The 22,617-nt window shown below is 39.6% G+C and overlaps 2 protein-coding genes across 2 annotated transcripts; both read right to left on the minus strand.

The window, feature by feature from the left end:
* Nucleotides 1–1,116: 1,116 nt before the first annotated feature.
* On the minus strand, nucleotides 1,117–11,308 carry capn9 (calpain 9). The gene is made up of 20 exons (XM_053335120.1): nucleotides 11,102–11,308; nucleotides 9,845–9,914; nucleotides 9,629–9,747; nucleotides 8,797–8,930; nucleotides 8,081–8,249; nucleotides 7,883–7,966; nucleotides 7,477–7,562; nucleotides 6,981–7,058; nucleotides 6,284–6,444; nucleotides 5,154–5,311; nucleotides 4,591–4,799; nucleotides 4,317–4,353; nucleotides 4,150–4,230; nucleotides 3,831–3,888; nucleotides 3,177–3,241; nucleotides 2,858–2,926; nucleotides 2,679–2,757; nucleotides 2,319–2,435; nucleotides 1,390–1,448; nucleotides 1,117–1,209 (listed from the first exon to the last, which is right to left on the minus strand). Exons 1-20 carry the CDS (start codon nucleotides 11,306–11,308, stop codon nucleotides 1,183–1,185), a joined length of 2,067 nt encoding a protein of 688 aa, XP_053191095.1. The 3' UTR covers nucleotides 1,117–1,182.
* A 2,114-nt stretch (nucleotides 11,309–13,422) lies between these two features.
* On the minus strand, nucleotides 13,423–19,157 carry taf5l (TAF5-like RNA polymerase II, p300/CBP-associated factor (PCAF)-associated factor). The gene is made up of 5 exons (XM_053335119.1): nucleotides 19,026–19,157; nucleotides 17,519–17,660; nucleotides 16,882–16,986; nucleotides 15,882–16,642; nucleotides 13,423–15,299 (listed from the first exon to the last, which is right to left on the minus strand). Exons 2-5 carry the CDS (start codon nucleotides 17,655–17,657, stop codon nucleotides 14,502–14,504), a joined length of 1,803 nt encoding a protein of 600 aa, XP_053191094.1. The 5' UTR covers nucleotides 17,658–17,660; nucleotides 19,026–19,157; the 3' UTR covers nucleotides 13,423–14,501.
* Nucleotides 19,158–22,617: the final 3,460 nt, after the last annotated feature.

The following is a 22,617-nucleotide window of genomic DNA, read 5'->3' on the forward strand; positions in this document are numbered from 1 at the left end:
GTAGCTTTAGTTGGATATAATACAAGCTGAATAATATGTAAGAGCCTGCATCATTACTACATCTTTTTGATAGGATCTCTATCGAAGTATAGCATTAAAAACTTTATATTCTATGTTGATATTGTGCTCACATGGTGCATGCTTTTTAAGGAATTTGTGTTCACTTAAATAACAACATCAGCAGCTCAAATGTGTCCAAAATCACCTCTTTATTTGCAACTCAATGCACTACATTTACTTTATTATTTTTATGTGAGGGTCCATATTCTGTGTAAAATGTAAGTGAAGGTTCTGGGTTGCAATTGAGAAAAGATTTCTCCATCATTTTCAGTCTAATGAGGTTTTACAGCCCAGATATGGTCTTTTCCCATATTTCACAGTAACATTAACGATTGCAAATTACTTTTAAGTGCAATTTACATTCTTCTTTTGACCAAGGTAACAAACTAGAACCTACACAGCATCAAAACTTATCTTCTTGCACAAAATGATTTCATTTTTTTCCATTTTCATGATACTTTGTGGCTGCTTCTATCAAAACCATCCCCCAAACCCCCCAAACAAACAAAACAAAAACAATTTACATGCTACCATGAATGAAAGACATTCAAAGAAATACAAAAAAACTGTGGATGCACCAATTGTAGAATAACAAAAAAAGTGGAAACATTTCAGTCCCTTTGCTTCATACAGGTCTTAATGGTTAAAAGCAGAGAGGAGGGTTAAAAGACAAACATTGAAAACTGTCCTGTCAACAGTATACCAAGTTTATAACTGCAGAATGAATGTTTTCTGAACATTCTGTAAGGCTGACTCTCACATATTAAGCAAAACTATGTTAATTTATTCCATAATTTTCCATGAAAATAAATGCTGTTAAATGCAACTTAAGTAACATTTCCCAAAATCAAAGACAAAAGTTTATTCAGAGTTTATTAGATCTTGGTTCACGCAGAGTGCAGTGAAAACAAAAGTCCTTCTTAAGCAAAAGTAAAATTTAATCCCCCAATCCCTCCTGATACTTTGGCACATGCCTCATCTTTCATTATCTGCTAAAATAATAATATAATAATAGTAATAACATGAAAAACAACATGCATTACTAAGGTCTGAGCATTTAAAATGTTTCACTCCAACGTCGTTATGTTCTTCTGGTGGCTTCTGGTTGCTTAGAGCATCTCCTCACACATTCATCGACAACATCAGGAACTGTGATGGAAAGAGAGAATAAAGTGCAATTATAAATCAACATAAAATACAATTAAACAAGCATTAAAAAGAAGGATGTGAATAAACCCCACCCGTCTGGAATGCTAAGGGTGGTAAAACAAAGACTTCAGAAGTATTTGCAGAGATGAATGCACTCAGGTCTGTCATGAATGTAGTTACCTGCATAATGTTCATCCTCACTCGTCCCCCTTTGTGTTGGTCCATAGCCTGGAAAACTCCTGGACAAGAGAGAAAGACCTTCAGTCAGCATGAACTTACTTTAAGTTGTTGTGTTTCACAATTTAACAACAATACATTTTTACTATAATTATTTTTAAACTTCCCCTACACTTAGAGATGTGTTTGTTTGAGCTTCACTGTGCAGAATGATGAATTTGTTTTCACATTCAACTTTTTTGAGCTGATTTGAATCTGATTTTAAGGGGCGGGCCTACAAGCATGATTTGTGAAATCATAGGAAAATGTTTGAAATGAAAAATATTTGCATTTTCATTGCTTCTGGATTGTGTAATGATGAGGAGTAGATGCAATTTTAAGGATTTTTAAGAGATAATTTCACTTTTCATCTTTTGATGTCTTACAAAAAGCAGTGTGTAGTCTGGTTCACATTGCAGATGTCTATGAGTTGTTAACAGCTCCACCAAATAGTGATTTTTCCCTCTAAACTTCTCACATGCTTTCATTTCAATAAATGTTTAAATGATCCAATATTTCAGCAAAAAATGAATTATGATTATATTCATAAATATTTTGGGATTTTTTAATTTATACTGATAGAGAAAGAGTAGATGTCATTTTAAAGTCCAGACATGACATTTCAAAGGGTATCTAACTTCCGTATAGTGACGTATTTCTGAGTAAAACAGGATAGAAAGGTGGGACATAACGTTAGGAAGGATTTAATTTGAACGTTCAAAAATGGGCATGTCATAATGAATCTGAGCTCTGTGCTCCTAAAGGTAAAAACTGATTAATGGGTAGATGATGTGATGTCTTACTACATGTCTGGAGGGGATCTTTAAGTCTTAAAGTTACTAACATAACAACATGAGGCCGAATCTCAGCTGACTTGTGGTGTTTTTACTTACTGAACATGTTCTCCATTCGGACGATGCAGGTGAGATAGTCGTCAAAGTCGATGTCATACTTGTCGTCAGCAAACCTCAAACCGAGCAGCTGCAGGAGCCGATTGTTCAGCTGCATTCCTTAATGGGACCAAAGCAGCACAAGGTACATGAAATTTAAGCCCAACAAATAATGACTATTATTTATACAATAGTGAATTAACTTAAATTTGGTAATTGCTGGTATTATGTTAATATACTATCAAAGAAATGTTCGTATATTCTTTCTATATTTTATTTGCATACACATGAACATATGAAAACATCAATGGCTGCCGACACTAAATTTCAAACAGGTTCAAACATCAATCGGTCGAGTCTCACCTGCAGCCTTGAGGGCCGATCGGAGCTCATAGGACGACATCTTCCCTGAACGGTCAGTGTCAAAGGACAGGAAGAGCATCTGTAACAACAGAAGTTCATCTTTACCAAAAAACTGCCCAAAACTCAAACTATACCAGATTTACAGTTTTACCAAAACTAGCACACAAACCAATACGTACAATCCACTTCTTCATCTTCTCCCAGAAAACTTTAAACTCTTGGAACTCAAGCTTCCCTGTGTTGTCCACCTGGTTTACTCTGTTAAGGGAAAAACCTTAAAAAAGCACTGTGGACACTTTAAAATCATACTTCTTTGAAATTTTAACATCTAACTTTTGCTGTGTTACGACTTAACTGCCAGGCATGTTCATAAACAGGCAGAAATGCTCAGGGAAATGATAAAAACAGCTCATAATGAAGCCATTAGGTATGTTTGTTAGCAATAAAGTAAAGTTAGGTGATACAAGTTTGAAATGCATCAGTGACATGGAAGGATACGTCCATTAGGTTGATGATACTGTGGCAGGTGCTGAGACTCAGGCCGTCAAATTTGATCTCTTTTCCTGAGGATGAAACACATTTATATGGTGAGAAGATTGTTCAACAAAATGATGATATGCAGTAATATTGCATGATGACTCAGTTACAAGTTACAGAGACAGATTGTCAGTTAAATAAATCTTTCATTAGCACATCAAAAATGATAAAACATACAGCGAAAAGAGGGAAAAATGCACATTATACAGATTATACAAGGAGTAGCTACTACTGTACTCAGATATATAATAATATTGTGTCCTCTGTGGCTCAGCAGGGAGTTTGATCATATCTGAGTCAGTATCTTGGATTGGGCTTGAGGCTTTTTTAACTACAAATGAAAAAGAAAGCCTGCATAAGACAGGAGCCAGCAAGATGTGGGCATTTACAAGGCAGGAAGCATAGGCCAAGTGGAAGTATATAAAGATAAAACAGAAGAAGAAGAACTATGTGGGATACGATACAATATGTAAAACGTGGATGTCTTTTGTTTAAGATAACATCTGAACTGTGCAGTAAAAGACCAATGGGGAAAAACCTTCTTCAGGAAATAGGAAAAAATTGAGTTATTGTCAAAAATAAGATGAATATGATTTTATCTCTACAGTCACTTACGTCTGCTGAGAACACCGTTCAGCATCTGCTGAAGCTCCCTGACAGAGATGGCATGGTCCTGCAGACACACAAGTGTTGAAAAGAAAACTTAAATACTTACTGACACTTGTTGAACTGAGAATAATAACCATATCTAAGTCTGAGCTTTTTAAAATATGACTATTGTACAGTATAAATCCCTGCAGGTTTAAAATTTGTATAATGTTTCTATACAAATATGAAAAATGTTTCTTTTACTGGGATTCACAGGTGTACATCCTGGAAACTATCCTTCCCAGTATCTGAAAAGGTAAATTCGACTGATAAGAAGATATCTTACTGCTCCAGCCAGCTGTTCAAACAGCCTCCTCAGGCCTTTCTCCTCATCTGTTTCCTCCTCTGGGGCACTGGGCATCGGTGGCTGGGGGAAACAACACAGCATAAGTACAAGTGAGCTTGGCTGGTTGATCTGGTGATTGATTATCAATATCTTGGTGATCTACTTACATCTGGCAGGTCGGCATCAATGGTGCTCCCCATCTCTCTGTGGAATAAAGCCAAACGTTGGAAAATAAATTAAACTGAAACAGCATTTAAACACAGGGCATTTAAACTTTCCATTAAAACCATACAGGTGAAATTTATTTTGGGCTCTTAAAAACTAAAATCTGTGCCTGTAATTTAGCAATGTCCTTTTTCAGTTTCTTCTAGCGTTCATTGTTTTAAATCAACCTTTGACTTTATATAACTCAACCCAGAACCACTGAGGCTGAACACTCACATAGCTTCGGCCTTCTTCTCGGAGAAGATGCGGATGATGAAGTCGGCCTCGTGGTGAGGCTGGAAGGTGGTGGGGACCAGCAGGTATTTCCCAGGAGGCAGCGTGAAGCGTTCTGACACCTCCCGCATGTTGATGTAGGTCCTGCTGCGAGCCTTAGAGGCGTGGTAGCGGAAGAAATCCTTTCCCTGCTGGTCTCCATCATCTGGGGCCTGATAAAGACAGATAAAGAAGACAGGAGATGATTTATTGATTAAATTGTGGTCAAAATGTGTAATTAAGCACATTAAAACACACATATTGTTTAGTAATAAAATATGAAAAGTAAAGGTAGGAGAGTGTGACAGAAACACAGCTGAAAATTGCCTTGAGGTGAGAGTGTTTTGTATTTCTAAGATCAAAAATGAACCTCCAATATCAACTTTCTTACCCAATCTATTATCTCAAGACCTCTCAGATTAATCTTGTGACGGGATTTACTTGTACATTGTAGCCTAATATTGATACTTCTACTTGAGTAAAGGATCTGAGTACTTCTTCAGCACCACTGTCAGTTTCTTTCTGACCTCGTAAACAGCAAAGCCGATGGTCTCCAGGTCCAGACCTTCCTTCCTCAGCTGGCGTCTGTTCTTCTGCATCAGGGCGATGACCACGCTGCACACATCGTCCTCGTCGTCGGCGTCCTCCAGAACCAGCTTGAACTGCGGGTTGGTCCAAAACGTGTCTGAGGGTTGCAGATGGAGAGCTTTAGAGGGCATCTGGAATATATGTACAAATGCTGAGATATGTCTTCATTAGGGATGTGCATGAGTCCATGTTTTCAGGGTCGGTTAACCGTAGGTTGGTCTGAACAACTAATCGAATATTTGCTGCATGGAGATATGCACAAGGGTTAAACGTGTCAAAAATAATTACCAATATTCGCAACAAACAACATTCTTTAACTGAACAAACTTGTATTTATTTAACGTATATTCAGTAATTTCTTTACAGGAACAAAAATAATAGACTTAAGGACCCCTAAAAATATAACGTGCTTTTTTTTTTTAGTATATCATTTACAATCGTGTTAACAATGAGAAATGTAAAGTTAGTTTTCTCTCTGAGACGTTTGTCACACTGTCAAAGTAGCTGAGGGCAGCAGTAAAAATTCACTCCGTGTCAGATTTACTTCAGCGCAAGGTGGAGGTGGTTTACAGAAGCTTACAGCTCCTCCTAGTGGCTGAAAGTGAGAATTGCTCTCCAGCAGCTGTAAATGAACCCTTCATACTACACCGCTATATCTTGATTAAAGTTTTTCAGTTGAAAATAAATAAATAAATAAATAAAATAATGACCCATCCCTAGTCTACATTTCAACCGTTTCATGCTAACATGCCTTAATTCAAATGTGAAGAAAGACAATTCAAAACGTAATTAGATCTAAAACTTTTTTTGTAGGCCATGTTGTCGAGCTCTCCAGAAGCTTAATTCCCAGATTAGTGTCTGTTATGGTTTATTTAATAGGGATAGATGCAATATACATGGACAGGCTAAAACGACTACCTGATGTAAGTATCACACACCTGTCCCTTGAAGGGCTTTTGTGAAAATAAGAAAATAAAATACTTTAAAGTGAGAAAGGAGGTAAACCAAGTACAGGCGAATAATAAATACAAAACCGCACAGAAAAAAATAATATGAGCAAAGATCTCACCGATGTAGTTCCTGCAGCCTCCTGCGGTGGAGCCACGGATCCAGCTTCCCTCAAACAGGCTGACCTCCCAGTGGCGCTTGGTGTTGTCCGTGAGGGAGTCAGGGGTCATGTTGCAGATCTCCACCTTGTCGTAGTTTGCCTGGAAGTCACTGAACTCCATCCTGGAAGCAAAAACAGCATCACTGGCATCTTTAAATACCGTAAATAAGCAGTTTCATTAACAGATATGAATGATTATTGAATATTGTTTAAAGGAGTTTTGGTGGCCTCCTGACCTTTTCTGCTAGCAACAAATCATGAGGTCAAAATTTGATCTTAAATGCAAGAAATGTGGACATATAATTGGGCACATGTCATGATACTGTACATCTGATACTTGAGTTATTGTTTCTTCATGTAAACAGAGTTTGGTTAGACTTATTCAACATCCAACATCCAATCATTTTTGAAATAATACTTTTAGTTTTTGTATGGAAACAGAACAGATGGAGTCAAAACAGTTCAATCAATAAATGAAACACAGTTCATATTGCATTTAAAAGGTCTAGGTCTAGGTGATTATAGTAGTGCCAATGTTTCCAGTATGTATCATTCTTCTCCTTTTGAAGTAAAAGGTCAGAATATGCACTTTTAATGCAAACAGAAGCTTGTGTTCAAAATCTCCCTTTTTAGGGGAAATTCATTGTGTTTTTCTCACCAGAATTCACCGTCGTCTGTTGAGTTTTGCAGGATGCGATTTTTCTCTGCTTTGTCGATGTAATCCCACTCTCTGGAGCTTTAACGGACAGAAGACAAAACAAATCTGTCACAGTTTGGCATGAATGACGAATAACACAGAGAACAAACTGACAGTTAATTACAAAAGCTAAAAAACAGCCTTACTGTGGATTGTCTTTCATTGTTTTTTGCTGTTAATATGCAGCATATCATGTTTTGTTTAATGCTGACATTTTAAAGAGAGGACTTCATAAACAGATTACCAAGAAAGAAAAACTAAAACAAATCTAGCAACATTTTTTGAAAAATATTGCCACATTAATGCATTTCCTAACCCTAACTCTTATGAAGAACAGTTATCGTTATATGCTCTCTCTCTTTATGAATCACAACTGAAACATGGACTATTGTTTAAAGACAGACGAGAAATTGTGAACTCATCCTTTTAAAATAAAAGTATCACTCTTTATTCTTACTTGTCGCTCCACGGGCCGTTCCACTCCACCTGACCCCAGGGGTTTCTGATCCGGATCAGCTTGACTGACCGCCCTCTGAAATTCAACTGTATCAGACAAAAAAAGCTTGGTTATTAAACTTTGGTTTATTAATTCAAGCAGATGATTTTTATATGTCCTCTAAAATGTGTGCAGGAAATCTTTAACAGTTTTGTTTTTACTGGTGCTTTGATATGAACGAATCCAACAAATCTATGCTACAGTCAAATATGCTTTATAGCATCAGTTATATGAGGTACATCTCCTTACATTATGATTATTTTTCTCTCATACAAGGAGGATTTGAAGCAAACTCTTAAATAGGCTTTTTGACTGGTTTCCTGACAGCAGTACTATGAGTAACAGAAAGCTGAATTTTAAATCTTACCTCCTCCAGGCCTGTGATGGAGTATGCATGTCCCTTCACCAGGCCGCTGCTCGTCTTAGCTTCAGACTCTGCAGAGCTGGAGATCTGAGGAAGAAAAATCCAAAATCAGATGGGTTTTAAAGCAGAGGAGCTGGGGTGGAAATCACAATGGAAATAATAAATTGTACTAAGAAAAGCTTTTTTTCTTTGGGTCTTTACATCGATAGAGCATCCCATCATGGAGCCTTTGTCCAGGGCCTTCTTCATGATGTAGAACAGATTGTCAGGGGCTTTCTTGGTGTCATACATTTCCGCTACACCACCGGTGAAATCCTCCATGGCCTCCAGAGTGCTGCCGCCCTTCAGGGACTCGTAGCTCCCATGCAGTCTGAAACAAACCGAAAAAATAATTTAGTAACTTTAGGCTGAAACGTTGTGTAGAGGTAGGTGACATTTAATGCTCAAAAGCTCAACAGGGAAACACTGTCCGAGGAAACACAAAGAGGGAATTTGATGCTAAAAAGATAATGTGTTAATGTGTCAGATATCCACTTGATATGACTAACTCACACTGATGAAGCTAAATAGAAGCTTCACATCTACTTTTATCCATCACTTACATTGAAAGCACATTTAAAATAGATCTTTTAGTCAGTATGAACAGGAGGGATGATTACAGTGAAGAAAACCTCTTTCACTGTTCATATGGACACTGGACTGCTGGTTTAAGATAGAGTTGAAAAGCTTCCCAGAGGATACACTATTCATTTTAATCACCTCATGATGCTTTCATTCAGCAAAGAATCACAAAATATGTATGTCCATGAATGCCAAAACTTTTTACATGAGAAAGCATCAAAATAAAAAGGTGAGGGAAGGTTTTTGGAGAAGAGCTATGAAGTGTTTCAGATGTAAACTGATGTAAATGTTCTTACTTGGCGTAGGCTTTCTCCAGCAGTGCGCTCCAGAACTCATTATTGGAGGCAGAGTGCAGCAGGACCAGTTGTCCCCTCACCGACGGCAGCCTGTCGTCCACCACCACGTCCAGCCACTGGTTGTGCTTCCAGAACTGAGGGAGCGACAGAGAGTGAGATGTCAAAAAACACTTGAGATCCTGTTGGTACAATACGATTCTGTACAGAGAGAAAATGTGATATAATTTGCTTTCCGCCACAGCTGAGTGTGATGCCTCCCAAACATACTTTAAGCTTTCATGCCTTTCCACAATTTGGCATGTTTATACTATATTACTGCTTCATTGCTTCATCCCTCAGCTTTATTAGACGCTGCAGTGTTTTGAATTTATTTGAAGTGTATTAAATTCATTCTTCTATGCTGTGGTGTGATGAGGAGGCAGCTCTAAGACGAGTGACGCTATGCAGCTGGCTCTGTGGATGGCACTGAGCTGGATTCCCGTATGTCAGCAGCAGAGTGAAGGAACCTAAATAAACTGTTGTCAGATGGACTGTGGCTGCCTCCCTCTGCACAGCATCATCTATCTATCTATCTATCTATCTATCTATCTATCTATCTATCTATCTATCTATCTATCTATTTATCTATCTATCTATCTATTCCCAACTATTCTGCATGACTTTGTGCTGTTTTTTATTTGTTTGTCTCTTCTTCAAGGTAGATTTTTATCTTTCTTCTTCCTGACAGACAAGACTAAATACTAAAATGTATGAAAAGTCCACAAACACAAAACAAAGAGACACACATACATGAGTTCCCTTATCAATCTGCAGCCAATCAGCTTCAGCATACCTGGAAGTGGAAGATGCCAGCATATCTGCGGTCAAAATCCTGGTCGTGGGGGACGACTCTGGCCAGTGCATCTTTCTTAAGGGTCAAGGATGCGATGGCTGCCAGGAGCCAGCAGTCTCCTACGGTGACAAACAGGTGCATCATGGGTAAATGAGTGAAATGTGAGTGCAGAAAAGACACAGAAGAACAGAAGAGGAAGATAAGTTGAGCACTAACCAAGCTGTCCTTGGCAAATGTCTGTCCTGCTTGCACCGCCGACAATGAACTTGGGGTTGTTGCAGAGCTCCTGTGAACAGGTGAAAAAAAACAAAACAGGTTGGTTTATTTATTTTTTTTTATAAGCACAACAGGTGAGAGGTGACACACTGCTGCCTTTGATAGGCGTGTTCACATTCCAGGCATGTTAATCACCTTGAAATCCCAGTGACTTTAACACAAGAAACACACCACATGCAGGTATGTGGCTGAAAGTATTCACTCTGCAGGAACGCCCAACAGAGAAATGTGTAGTAACAGTGACAGATATGAGTGGTGAGTTTCCTCTCGTTAATCCAGTTTATGTGTTTCAGCCTCACTGTTCACTGGTACACTGCTGCAGGTACGATATACTAACAGGTGTGAAATGAGAACTTAAAATACACACTGTGAGGGATACTGATGTTCAATTTTGAAGCCCAAACGCAATATTTTATGAGGAGACATCTTGAACAAAAAACAACCAAACTTCACCAAACTGTGGGTCAGCTCTCAGCTCATCTCAGTTTTACAGCAGAAAACACTCTGGCATGTGAGGGTACAGCTCAGATGGAAACAACCCCTGCACTTGGCTCTATTTATTTACACAGTTTTCTTGCAGAACTGGTTTTGCAGTGCTGGCTGGTTAAATACTTAATTGGCCCTTTTTTCTCTTATTGAAAACCAACTTCAAATAAACTTTAACCACATTTTACAATATATATCCAGCATAATATGAATGTTCTGGCTTTCGTATCTTGATTGTACTGAACCAGACTTAGAATTATGACTTTTTAATGCCAGATTTGTTTTATCACTGAAAACAGCTAGAATATGAAACCAACTGTTTGCCAATCATTAACTAGTCATAACCTTTTATCAGAGGAACAGTTTGCCTAGAAAATACAACATTTAACACTTCAAAAACTACATTTAAGATATAAATCGCCATGTTTGACTGATTTCAAGACCACTTAAAGCCTTTAAAAGACACTTTTCTAGGTTTTGAAGAAATTCTGTCAAGTGTAACACATATATTTGCTTTCACACCTTAAGTACAGTAAAGAATGGATTTTACAGTCTGTAATTACTGTATTGTCACCCATGATGAAGGGTCAGTTAGGTGCTGCATCACATAAGGAAAGGTTACAGGTTCAGATCCCTTTGACAGCTTTATTTCTCAGATGATCATCATCTTCCAACCCCCCCCCCTAAAAAAACAAATCTGGGTCTACACACCTTGGGCCTCTTCCATTCAAACTGGATGGGAACACTCTGGCTGTAGAAGAGTGAGGAGTCAACGGCGGGGAAGTCTGGATCCTCAAACAGTACCCCTCTCTGCAGACACTCCTGCCTCAGCTGCTCAAACGACTTCCCGTCCGACTGCGTGTTGATGGCCTTGGTCGAGCCGGAGCTCCTGCCCGACGGAGTGGACTGGAGAGGCATCTTCAGAAGGGAGAGGAGAGGAGAGGTGGTGTGATGGAGAGTCGCCTGCTGTGTGTCTGATGCGAGGACGAGCCTGTCAAGTTGGTAGGGCTGTGACGGTACACACCCTCCAGACAAAAACAGGTTTGTCCTCCTGGGCGAGGAACCTCTCCCCTTTTAACTCGTTCTCTCTCTCTCTCTGTCTCTCTTTCCTTCTTTCAGTCTCTTATCGCTCTCTCTCTCTCTTTGGGCTCGGCCTGCAGAAAAAAAGCAATTCATTCATTCCTGATGACTTGACAACAGCTAAATGATAATGGTGTTCTCATTGAAATCAGAGTTTCAGCACATTTAAATTACTCCAACCCTCAGTACCTCAAGACTCAAGACTGCTGTTTATTCTATTTAAGTGATCAAAAAATGAATTTTCTGGAGCCCAAATTAAAGACATGAGTGCATAAAAAGAAAAGTTTGACCCAGAATCATTTCATTTATATTTCCTAAATCTACAGTAGAAGCCACATATCTACAGAAGGAAAACAAAATGACGTTGGATTCAGAATGATGTGTAACTATGTTATTGAAAAACCCAAAAACTGCAGTTTTTTATGAACACTGATGAGTTCATAAAAAAAGGTGAAAGATATTTAAACAATTTCTTTCACAAAGTTTTATGTCAAGTGTTGGTTATTTTTTTCATACCTTTGTTTGGAAATTGAACTTTGAATTAATGAATGAAAATCTACATGGAGGAAAAGTCAGTGTGAGTTATTGATATCAAGTGATATCTGACACATTTACAGTCTTTTTAGCATCAAATTCCCTCTTAGTGTTTCCTGTTTCTCTGTGGTGGAAGTATAGTAACAAAAAGACTTTGCTACTAAAAACACTGTAACGTTGAAACATAGAAGATGAAGATTTGACTCATTTGGACAACTGTACTTCCATTGTAAGTGCATGATGAAGGGATCTTCTAATGGTCAGTATGAACAGGAGGAATGATTACAGCAAGAAAAACTGCTTTAATGTTCATTTGGGCTCTGATCCAACAACCTGCTGTAACATCAACTGTCCAGCAGGTGGCGAGACATATTTTTCCTGATCTTGATTACACAGAATTTAGTTATTTAAAATGAGGATTTGTTTACTTTGATTATGATTAACCCACATTTAAAGGTTTGCTCAGGTGTGTCTATGTGGAGTTTCATAAGCAGTGAAATTGAATCTTAGTGCACAACATGAAGCTCAGTAAGGAACTCAAACCAGCATGACACAGGCGACAGAACGGACTGAAGCATAACATCAAATAAATTCTGTTATTTATTTCTTGTTTCGGGCTACAGGAGCAATTCAAAAGTTTACTGAGGAACATAAAAAAGGACAACTTCCAGGCTGAATTCAACACAACATGAACAAAACCCCCCAATTATTCAGACTTTATATGAAAACAATCCAGGAAAATCAAATCAGTTTCTTTTTTACTCTCATAAAGCACAACCTGGATGGAAACTTTTGGTAGCCAAAATCTTACAAAAATACAGTATATTTACATTTTTTTTAAGCATTGCACAGTTAATGCCACTAGCAGAATAGTGCAGAAAACACACTATGAACAGTCTCTGAACTACACGGGCCTCAATGCAAAAAGTACTGAAATGTACTAGATGTACTAGATTTCTCTGACGACAGCGAATCTGATGTTAAAGCTGCAGTTCGTTGAATAAAAGTGTTTTTATATATCTAAAACTAAAGTACCGAATAAAGTATTGTTTTCTTGCTTTTAACAAATCTCTGTATATTAAAAAAAAAGTCTAATTACACTCTAATCATGATGTGATTAGTCTAGTTTAGCACAAAGACAGAAAATAAGGGGTAACTGCTACCGTAGCCACATCAAAAATGAAAAGAATACACCATCCAAATACTTTGAGTTGTCTTATTAATGTGTATTTTATTTTTTTTAACAATATAAGACTTTTAGGAGTTTGTGGAAGCTGCATTACTTAAGATGGAGATAGGCTAGTAGTTCCCCAGTGCTTCTTATCACATCCTGGATAAAGTGAGTATAATTAGATTTTTTTCAATATGTTGTAGATTTCATTTAAAGGCATCAAAATAATACTTAATTTCGATACTTTAGATTTAGAGACATAAACATGTTTTATGAGAAAATCAAACACTTTTTTCACTCCATTTAACAAAAGAAGTGACTGAATGTACGAAGATGAAACTTAACTGATTATCCATCCTGTTTCATCTTTACACGTTAATTGTGACAAACGAGGTGAAACTACAGACGGTCGACCACAGACTCTGGACTCCACTGATCCAGTTTATGCCACAATATCCATCAGTGTTCAGTCACATTTATATTATTTCCACAAACTGATGAATTCAAGCATCAAATAACCAAGAAAAGAAAAGAAAGGAAAAAGAAAACCCCACGTCTCTGCTCTCATCTTCTTCCAACAATCACATTTTATATACACTTTTCATATATTATATCAAACTTGTGCAGGACAGCAGAGTCAACAGTCAACCACCCGACCGTTTTCATCACGTACGAGAAACGGATGAAATCTTTAATACTGGGATCTAGTGCAGGAGCTTTGGTAATGAGAAAATACCACATGTGAGAAATTATGACAAATGCTTCAGAAGTGAATGATATAAATCAGTTTAGAGCTGCAACGAGAAGGTGATGGACAGAAAATTAATCAGCAACTATTGGATAAACTTTTTGAGTCTTTTTTTTTTAAAGGAAAAAAGAAGCAAAAAACTAAAATGGTCTTGTTTCAGCTTCTTAAATGGGAATATTATCTGACCTCTTTAGTCCTGCTTATCTTTGGGTGGTGCATGTTGGGATGTTGGAAACTCATTTTTTTTGTCATTTTCTGACATTTTAAAGACCAAACGACTCATTGATAAATGGAGACATTTGACAAAATTATCAGCAGTTCGTTAATCTGTTAATTGCAAAGTTTTTTGAAGGATAAGATGTATACTTTAATAAAAAAAGAAGTGATTTATAACCTTGCTTCCGTTTCTACGCTGAAAACTAATGAAGAAAACAAAAATCAGACCTGCAGCTCAGTTTGGCAAAAAGACGATTTTGTAGTTGGCTCAGAGTCTGACGGACGAGCACATCTTCAAACAAACACCTGCAGACATTCGAGCGTTCTCCCAAACACTCAACAAACACCACGAGATGCCGCGGCTACTGCTCTGCTTTCTCTTGAGCAGTTCCCGTCACCAGCAGCAGGTTGCAGGCCATGAACTGGACATTCAGCACGTTGCTGGTGTTTCCCGTGTACAGTCCGACCAGCTCGCTGGACGAGCCGTCAGCTGGCGTCCCGCCGTGGGAGTTCCTGATGTCCCACACCCTGACCGAGTTGTCCATAGACGACGACGCCACCAGGCTGCTGTCCGGGCTGAAAGACAGGCTGGTGACGCTGTCTGTGTGTCCCCGCAGGTCTTTGAACAACGTCCCCGAGGCCAAGTCCCACAGCTTCACTCTCTGGTCCTCGCCGGCAGACGCCAAGTACTTGCCGTTGGGTGAGAAAGCGAGCGACAGCACGGGGCCGCGGTGGCCTGTGAAGAGGCGAACCGACGCCCCCTGCTGGGTGCTCCACAGCCGGATAGTTTTGTCTGTGGAGCCGGTGGCCAGGTAGTTGGAGTTGGGGTGGAACTTGACGCAGTCGACGTCGGCGAGATGCCCGGCGTAGAGCCTCAGCGGGTAGGTGCAGGAGAACGTCCAGAGGCGGGCGGTGCGGTCGTGGGAGCCGCTGGCGAAATAGAGGCTGCAGGGGCTGACGTCCACGTCCCACACCGGGTAGGCGTGCCCCTGGTAGAGCACCGTGTTGGTGAAGCTGCCCAGGTCCCAGTAACGGATGGTCGTGTCCTCGGAGCAGGAGAGCAGGCCGGAGCTGTCGGTCAGGAAGGCGGTACGAAACACCGGACCGCTGTGACCTCGCAGAGTCTTTATCTCACTGCCGGAGACGTCTTCCTCGTCCACCTGAAGACAAACAGACAGCAGATGAGGTCTCAGTCCTGATGATTTGTAATTATGCAGAAGACAGTGAACTTCCTCAAACCAAACACTGACTCATTACAGCTTCACACATTAAATGTTTTTCCTTTAATGTCTTTATCAGAATACTGAAATTACTGCTGATAAGTTAGTAAAAATGAGTGAAACTGAATATAAATAGACTGATGAAAGCGATCAATTGTTACAGCAAAAAACTAAATATTTGTCAAGAAACATGAAACATTTATTGGTTCCAGCTTTTTAAATGTGAGGATATCATGTGTTATATGATTGTAAGTTGAATATTTTTTGGGTTTTTGGACAAAACAAGGACCTGAAGATTTCACTCAGGGTCTAAGAAACTGTATTTTCTGACTTTTTATAGACCAAATTGACAGAGACTGAAAGGGGGGAAAGTGTATGACAGATCAACTGATAGTGACAGTAATTGTTGAATGAAACCTGACAAATTAAGCAAGAAATATAAACACCAGCTTGACTCTCTACAATTGTGAAACATCTTTAAATTAACTCTGATGATTAAACTTGTTGAAGCTGTGTTCTCACTTCCTCCTCCAGTACGTCACACGCCAGGTGGATGTGTGACACGTCGGCCTGGTGCGGTTTAGCCTTCAGCTTCCGGGCTCGGAGGCTCCACAGTTTTACTGTGGAGCTGTCGAAGCCGGCGGCCAGCAGCCGGCTGTCAGCGGAGACCTCGGCGGTGTTCAACAGCTGCTCCGTGTGGTGGAAGGCGTAGAAACACACGGTGGTGAGCGACGGGGGACCCTCACGGACTTTCTTGATGCAGTCCTGCAGAGCCTCCAGAGCCGCCTCACTCTGTGGGATCCCTGCAGGGACGTCCACCCCTTCTCCTCCCTCTGCCCCGTCCACTCCCGCCCAGGAGGAGGTGGAGTTTGGGGCGGCGGTCGCCCCACCGGCTGCTCCGTACAGCTGGTAGTCTGTACGCCTGGAGGCGGTGACCTCCACCTGCAGGTGTGTGCTGAGCGCTCTGCAGAGGGCGCTGTTGTCCTCGCTCTGCAGGTAGCGCAGCAGGTAGCTGTAGGCCGGCTCCGTCAGGTGCACCACGTACTTGTGCTCCAGGAAAGCGCTCAGCTTGGGGTTGCCCGCTACGTCCTGAGCGGTGAGAACGTGCCGGAGCTGCTCCACGGTGGCGCGCTGCTCGCTGTCCTGAAGAAAGGCGCCGTGGAAACGACTGTAGAAACCATCTACTGCCCCCTTCAGGCCGCAGCGCACCATGTCCAGGTGGAGGTAGACGAAGAGCGGGTAGAGGATGCTGCTCACCTCCTTCGCCCACGATATCTCTGTTTCTAATTCAGAAGACATAAAAAATATTCAGAGTTTTATGATTAAAAACAAAATCACATAACATCCAAAAAGCTCTTGTGCATGTTATTTTAGGAACACGTTTATCCAAATCCCCAAAGAGTATAAATGACAGGTTGGTACAGGAAATGTCACAACTCAACACAAAGCTGTATAAACACACACTCATCTTCAGATATGTGAGGAATTCAGAGGCTCTGCAGCAGGAATGTGGACGTCGTACCTGACAGGAAGGAGCGCAGTCTGGAGTACTGCGTCTCGTACTGCTGCGGGTCCGACTGGCACGGTGCAGCCGAGACGATGTTGGCACAGCCCGACTCTGTCTGCACTGCTCACAGACAAACAGATGAGGAGGAGGAGGGGAGGAAGAGGAGGAGATTAGGGGCATGACTACTAAGTTACCTGTAACTATTACTATTTCACCAAGCTATTTTTTAACTAAATGTTAACAGCAATGCTCAGATTATTTAGTTATGTTAAAGTATAAATACGATCATGTAAGTTAGTAAAAGGTATTAATTAAGCAAAAATGCAAATGTCAAATTAATGGAAAACATCTACTATTACTATTTTTGATACCTGCATTCAAATCTAAGCTGATTTTTTACTGTAACCGGTTGTATGAAGCTAATAAGAAATATTGTAAAACCTATTGGTAGTTTAAAGAACATCCTGCAGGTGCTTTTACTAATTTCATTTAATTAGCCTTTTTCTTCTCAGGACTGTGCTGCTGTGCAAAGATTGGGCTTGTTGAGACTTGACAAATTGTGAACGTTTATTTTAAATTCGGTGTCTGACTGACTGTATTGTCCACAACTAAACTGAGTCAGTCGAGCTCTGCAACATGTCAGTGTTCTCACCCGTGAGGCTGGCAGCCATCTCCTCAGCTGACTGGAAGAGTTTGGCTCCTTTCAGGGAGGGTTCAGTGTCCACATACTGCCTCCGCTTCAGGTACTGAGCCACAGCATACTGGATCTGCTCCGTGCGAACCCGCTTCATGACCTGGGAACCAAGAACAGCTCTGTGTCACAAAACATGTGAGACCTGCACATCACTTTCACTCTCATCCCCTCAATAACAAGGACATTAATTATCTGACATAAACAGTAAGAGCATTACTGCAGCAATACTACAGTAAAGTACTAGTACCTCAAACTGTACTACAGTAAAGTACAAATACCTCAAACTGTACTACAGTAAAGTACTAGTACCTATAACTGTACTAAAGTAAAGAACAAGTACCTCTAACTGTACTACAGTAAAGAACAAGTACCTCAAACTGTACTACAGTAAAGAACAAGTACCTCAAACTGTACTACAGTAAAGTATTAGTACCTCAAACTGTACTACAGTAAAGTACAAGTACCTCAAACTGTACTACAGTAAAGTACAAGTACCTCAAACTGTAACGCAGTAAAGTACTAGTACCTCTAACTGTCCTACAGTAAAGTACTAGTACCTCAAACTGTACTACAGTAAAGTACTAGTACCTCAAACTGTACTACAGTAAAGAAGAAGTACCCCAAACTGCACTACAGTAAAGTACAAGTACCTCAAACTGTACTACAGGAAGGTACTAGTACTACAGTAAAGTACAAGTTGCCCAAACTGTACTACAGTAAAGTACTAGTACCTCAAACTGTACTACAATAAAGAACAAGTACCTCAAACTGTACTACAGGAAAGTACTAGTACTACAGTAAAGTACAAGTACCTCAAACTGTACTACAATAAAGAACAAGTACCTCAAACTGTACTACAGGAAAGTACTAGTACTACAGGAAAGAACAAGTACCTCAAACTGTACTACAGGAAAGTACTAGTACTACAGTAAAGAACAAGTACCTCAAACTGTACTACAGGAAAGTACTAGTACTACAGTAAAGAACAAGTACCTCAAACTGTACTACAGGAAAGTACTAGTACTACAGTAAAGTACAAGTACCTCAAACTGTACTACAGTAAAGAACAAGTACCTCAAACTGTACTACAGGAAAGTAATAGTACTACAGTAAAGAACAAGTACCTCAAACTGTACTACAGTAAAGAACAAGTACCTCTAATGGGTATTAAGTAGAAAAAATTAAACGTGTTTAACTCTGCAGTAGCTAAGCATCAGTTAGCAGATCAGCGATTTAATGAGTTAATTCAGTCTAAAAACACCAGAAACTCTCCTGCTGAGACTATAACTATAATAAAGTGATAGTGGAGAGTCTGTGTGAGCTGCAGCCGTGCACAGCTGCAGTGTAAACCCCGCTCAGGAGGCTGATCTCCGGCCATCTTCGCCCTACTGTCTGCGGGCCTGCAGCAGCTTTTAGCGGGATCCATCCGGCTCCGCTCCGCCGCCGGTTCCGGCTCGGTACTTACTGCATATCGTGCTGTTCCTCTCCGTCCTCTGTTACTGTATCCGAGCCGTGCAGGTTTGAGTGTTAGTCGGTTCCCAGATGAAACATTTCTCTATCAAATGATGCTAACACAGCTAGCGCGCTTTCATCTCTGATGGGTAATGTCTATCGGTGATAGACTACTTCCTCCTGATCATCGATCATCGACTGCTGAGGGCTTCTTATTCTTCTACTGCTTTATCTTTGTGCGGCGGTAGCAGACTATAATAGCGCATCATCGCCATCTCGTGGTATATAATGAGTACTGCAACGATTAATATTTCATTAATACAAAAAAGGCATTAATTAACCCTTAAACAGGCAGGAGTGAAAAATGAGATGTGATGAATAAAATCCTAGTTATCTAATTTGCACCTAAGTAAAACATAACATAAATATACAGTACTGTGAAAATGTCTTCAGCCACCATTAGATTAGTTGTTTTAGCAATGCTATAATAGCCATATATGATTATTTCTCAGTCTAGTTATTAGAATATAACCAGAAAATACAGGAAATGTATATGTGGTATTAAAAATAGAAAAAAAATCCTAAGTTTTTTTTGTTTTTAAATTTGCAAAAATAAAACAAAAAAGCAAAGTTGACTAAAGGCTGACAGCAATAGACTTACTTAGGATCAGTGAAGGATCAGTGGACACAAAATCCAGACTTTTCACATTCTGGACCACAATTTTTGACAGATGAGCTTTGAGATGTGGAGTGGAGAACAAGTTCGATGGAGAGCGGAGAAGACTGATAGAAGAGTTACAAAAAGATCAACATAAAAATATATAAATAACTATTTAATGTAACCTATATAAACACACACATAGTTTTACACAGAATTCACAGTATATTTGCATCTTAAAACAATTAAAACATTTCCCCACAGGGCTGAATAACGTACTTCACCATACAACACCAGATACTCTATGTTCCTACTGTATGTTTCCTCTATTCTGTACATGATCATGGTACATATTCACTTCCTTAGTAACAGGAAAAAAATGAAAAAATGGTTTTGTCAGCAGATCTGAGGGGTTGAGAGGTAGAATAAGGAATGAGTAATTCAGAGATGTAACCCAGTGCCACTCCATACAGTGTGTCAAAAACAAATAAAAGTCTTAAAATCCATTCTGTATCTCACCAGTGAAGAGAGACCACTACAGGGGAGTTATGGTCTCTTTTCTTGGTACTAGTGAGGAGTATAGCTAATGCTTTTTGAACCAGCTACAGGTGAGATAGAGCTGACAGACTGATTCCTACATAGAGAAAATTGGAGTCGTCAACTTGAAGGAAAAAAAGCATGAACTACACTCTCCAAATCATTAGCTGCTGAGAGATCTAAAAGCATTCATATAGTGTAATTTCTTGAATCTAAAGACAAGAATAAATCATTTGTTATGAGAGCAGAGTCTGTGCTATGGAGCATCCTGAAACCTGACTGTAATTTGTCCTGTATGCTGAATGTATCCAAAAAAGAGATGAGTTGAAAGAAAACCACTTTTTCAAGAACTTTGAATAAAAACTACAGCATTGTCAGTAATTGTCAGGAACAGACAGAGGGTGAATGACAGCATGTTGACATGGCAATAACAGGCAGGGATATAGCCACAGACCAAAGAGCTATTAATTATTGATAAAATGCTACACCCAGTGTCCAGCACCAGTAGGCATGAGGGAATAATATCCAAGGGACATGTATTTGGGGGGTTCATATGTGAGATGATGTGTCAAAGACGAAAGAGAAATAGTAAATGGACTGCACTTATATAGTGCCTTTCTAGTCTTCCAACCACTCAAAGTGCTTTTTTTTTTTTTTTTTATAAAAGTCATATTTACACATTTATACACTGATGGCAGGTGTCAACTGCTCATCCATTGGGAGCAATCTGGGGTTAAGTACCTTGCCGAGGACACTTAGAAATGTGGACTGGAGGAGCTGGTAACCACCCAATCTACCTCCTGTGCCCCAAAATCTGTTCAAAGTTGGTGAGGACTGAAGAGCATGAGCTTCATTTTGATGGATCATAGGTGGGTGGTGAGATCTGAGATTGTTGATTTTGATCATTGTAACTGCAGAGTTGCAGAAACAAATGGATCTACCTCACAGAAGGTATCCATCAAAATTTTACAGGCCTCTTTGCCCTTTCTCAGCACAGTGTCAATCAGCTCTCGTGCTTTGTCTGCCCTGGGCATTACTTGGATCGAATCCATTTCTCCGCTGTTGATAACCCTGTGTTGTAGAAGTGCATCCAGCAGGTCTTTAAGAACAGAACTGGACACTCGGTTAATAAACTCTGTCCGAACTGAGAACAGCCTCTTCTCTTCATCCTTTGGAAGGGTCTCAATATGTTGTAGATTTTCCCTCCTTGGGCCAGAACCTGAAAGATAAGGTGAGAGAGAGAGGAATCTTGCCTATTATCACCTCTGCAAACATGGTAAGTCACTGTATGAAGTGGGTATGAACATGAGATTGTTGGTCTTGGATTGTTTAGTGACTGCAGGTTTTTAAGGACAGGGTAATAACTTTTCAATTGTGTCTTAAACCAGCATTCAGGTGTCCATATGAACAGTAAAATAGGTTTTCCTCACTGTAATCATTCCTCCTGTTCATGCTGGCTATGAAAAGATCCCCTTCAAACCTACTTTCAGTACACATTGTATGCAAATCCATCAACATTTCAATTTTAAATGTTTATCGAAGCTTATATGAAGCCTCAGCAGTCTGAGCTAGTATAACAGTATAATATAAAGTGGATATTTACCATATTTACAATCTTTTTAGTGTCAAATTCCCTCCCTGTGTTTCCCAGTTGGAGCAGAAACAAAGATGTCTAATTAAATCTATTTGGTGAAATTTAAGGGGGATGAAATTAATGTGTTCAGTGTTAAGCTCTCGAAAGGCACATTTAGGCTTTTATTGTTTTTTCTCGTCAATAGAAAAAAAATCCTTTCTTTATTCCTGTGCAAACACTGTTTTTGTAGGTTATCTGAACAGAGTCTTGCTCACCTCTTCCAGCAGGGGCCAGCAGAAAGGGTGTAGACTGGGATGACACGGCAGTTGAGATTGAGGCTGACAATGAAACTGTATCAGAACCAGAAACAAAGGTATAGTTTGATATGATAAACTTCATGCATCCATTCATGGATTTATGTGGAATTAATATGGTAGGATATTAAACACAACAAATCTCGTGTAGAAGCAAACCAATAATGAATTGATAACGACTAACAAGTATAGTGCATATCCAAAGTCTGATATATTTGATCTCTCTATGCTGTAGGCCTCTGATGTTATTCAAAATATTAAAACACATCAATGAGTGACACCAACAGAAGAATTATCTGAATAAAAGGAATCTTGAATTTTCCAATGTGTGAATGAAAAATGTATAAATAATAAAGTTATACCTTCTTTACCAGGTAGTTCAACATCATACTCCCAGACTTGTTTCTTCTCTTCGTCTTGAACTGTCACAGTCACTTCATCTGTGCTTGGAGTCAGTCGAATCTCAAAAGTTGGGTGGTAATTTGGTCCATATCTTAAGTTAAATCGTGCACACTGTAAACCA

The sequence above is a fragment of the Scomber japonicus genome, chromosome 2, assembly GCF_027409825.1.
Source record: "Scomber japonicus isolate fScoJap1 chromosome 2, fScoJap1.pri, whole genome shotgun sequence".
Taxonomy (NCBI): Eukaryota; Metazoa; Chordata; class Actinopteri; order Scombriformes; family Scombridae; genus Scomber; species Scomber japonicus.

Bases quoted from the DNA above. Each gene is read 5' to 3' on its own strand.
- capn9 (XM_053335120.1), bottom strand. From the start codon at position 11,308: ATGCCTCTCCAGTCCACTCCGTCGGGCAGGAGCTCCGGCTCGACCAAG. The intron at 4,354-4,590 runs GTGAGTGTTCAG...TTTATTCCACAG, and splicing joins GAGAAGAAGGCCGAAGCTAT to AGAGATGGGGAGCACCATTG. The intron at 2,758-2,857 runs GTACGTATTGGT...CTGTTGTTACAG, and splicing joins AGAAGATGAAGAAGTGGATT to ATGCTCTTCCTGTCCTTTGA.
- taf5l (XM_053335119.1), bottom strand. From the start codon at position 17,657: ATGAAGCGGGTTCGCACGGAGCAGATCCAGTATGCTGTGGCTCAGTAC. The intron at 16,643-16,881 runs GTACGACGTCCA...CTTCTGAATTAG, and splicing joins ACTGCGCTCCTTCCTGTCAG to AAACAGAGATATCGTGGGCG. The intron at 15,300-15,881 runs GTGAGAACACAG...GTTTGTCTTCAG, and splicing joins GTGACGTACTGGAGGAGGAA to GTGGACGAGGAAGACGTCTC.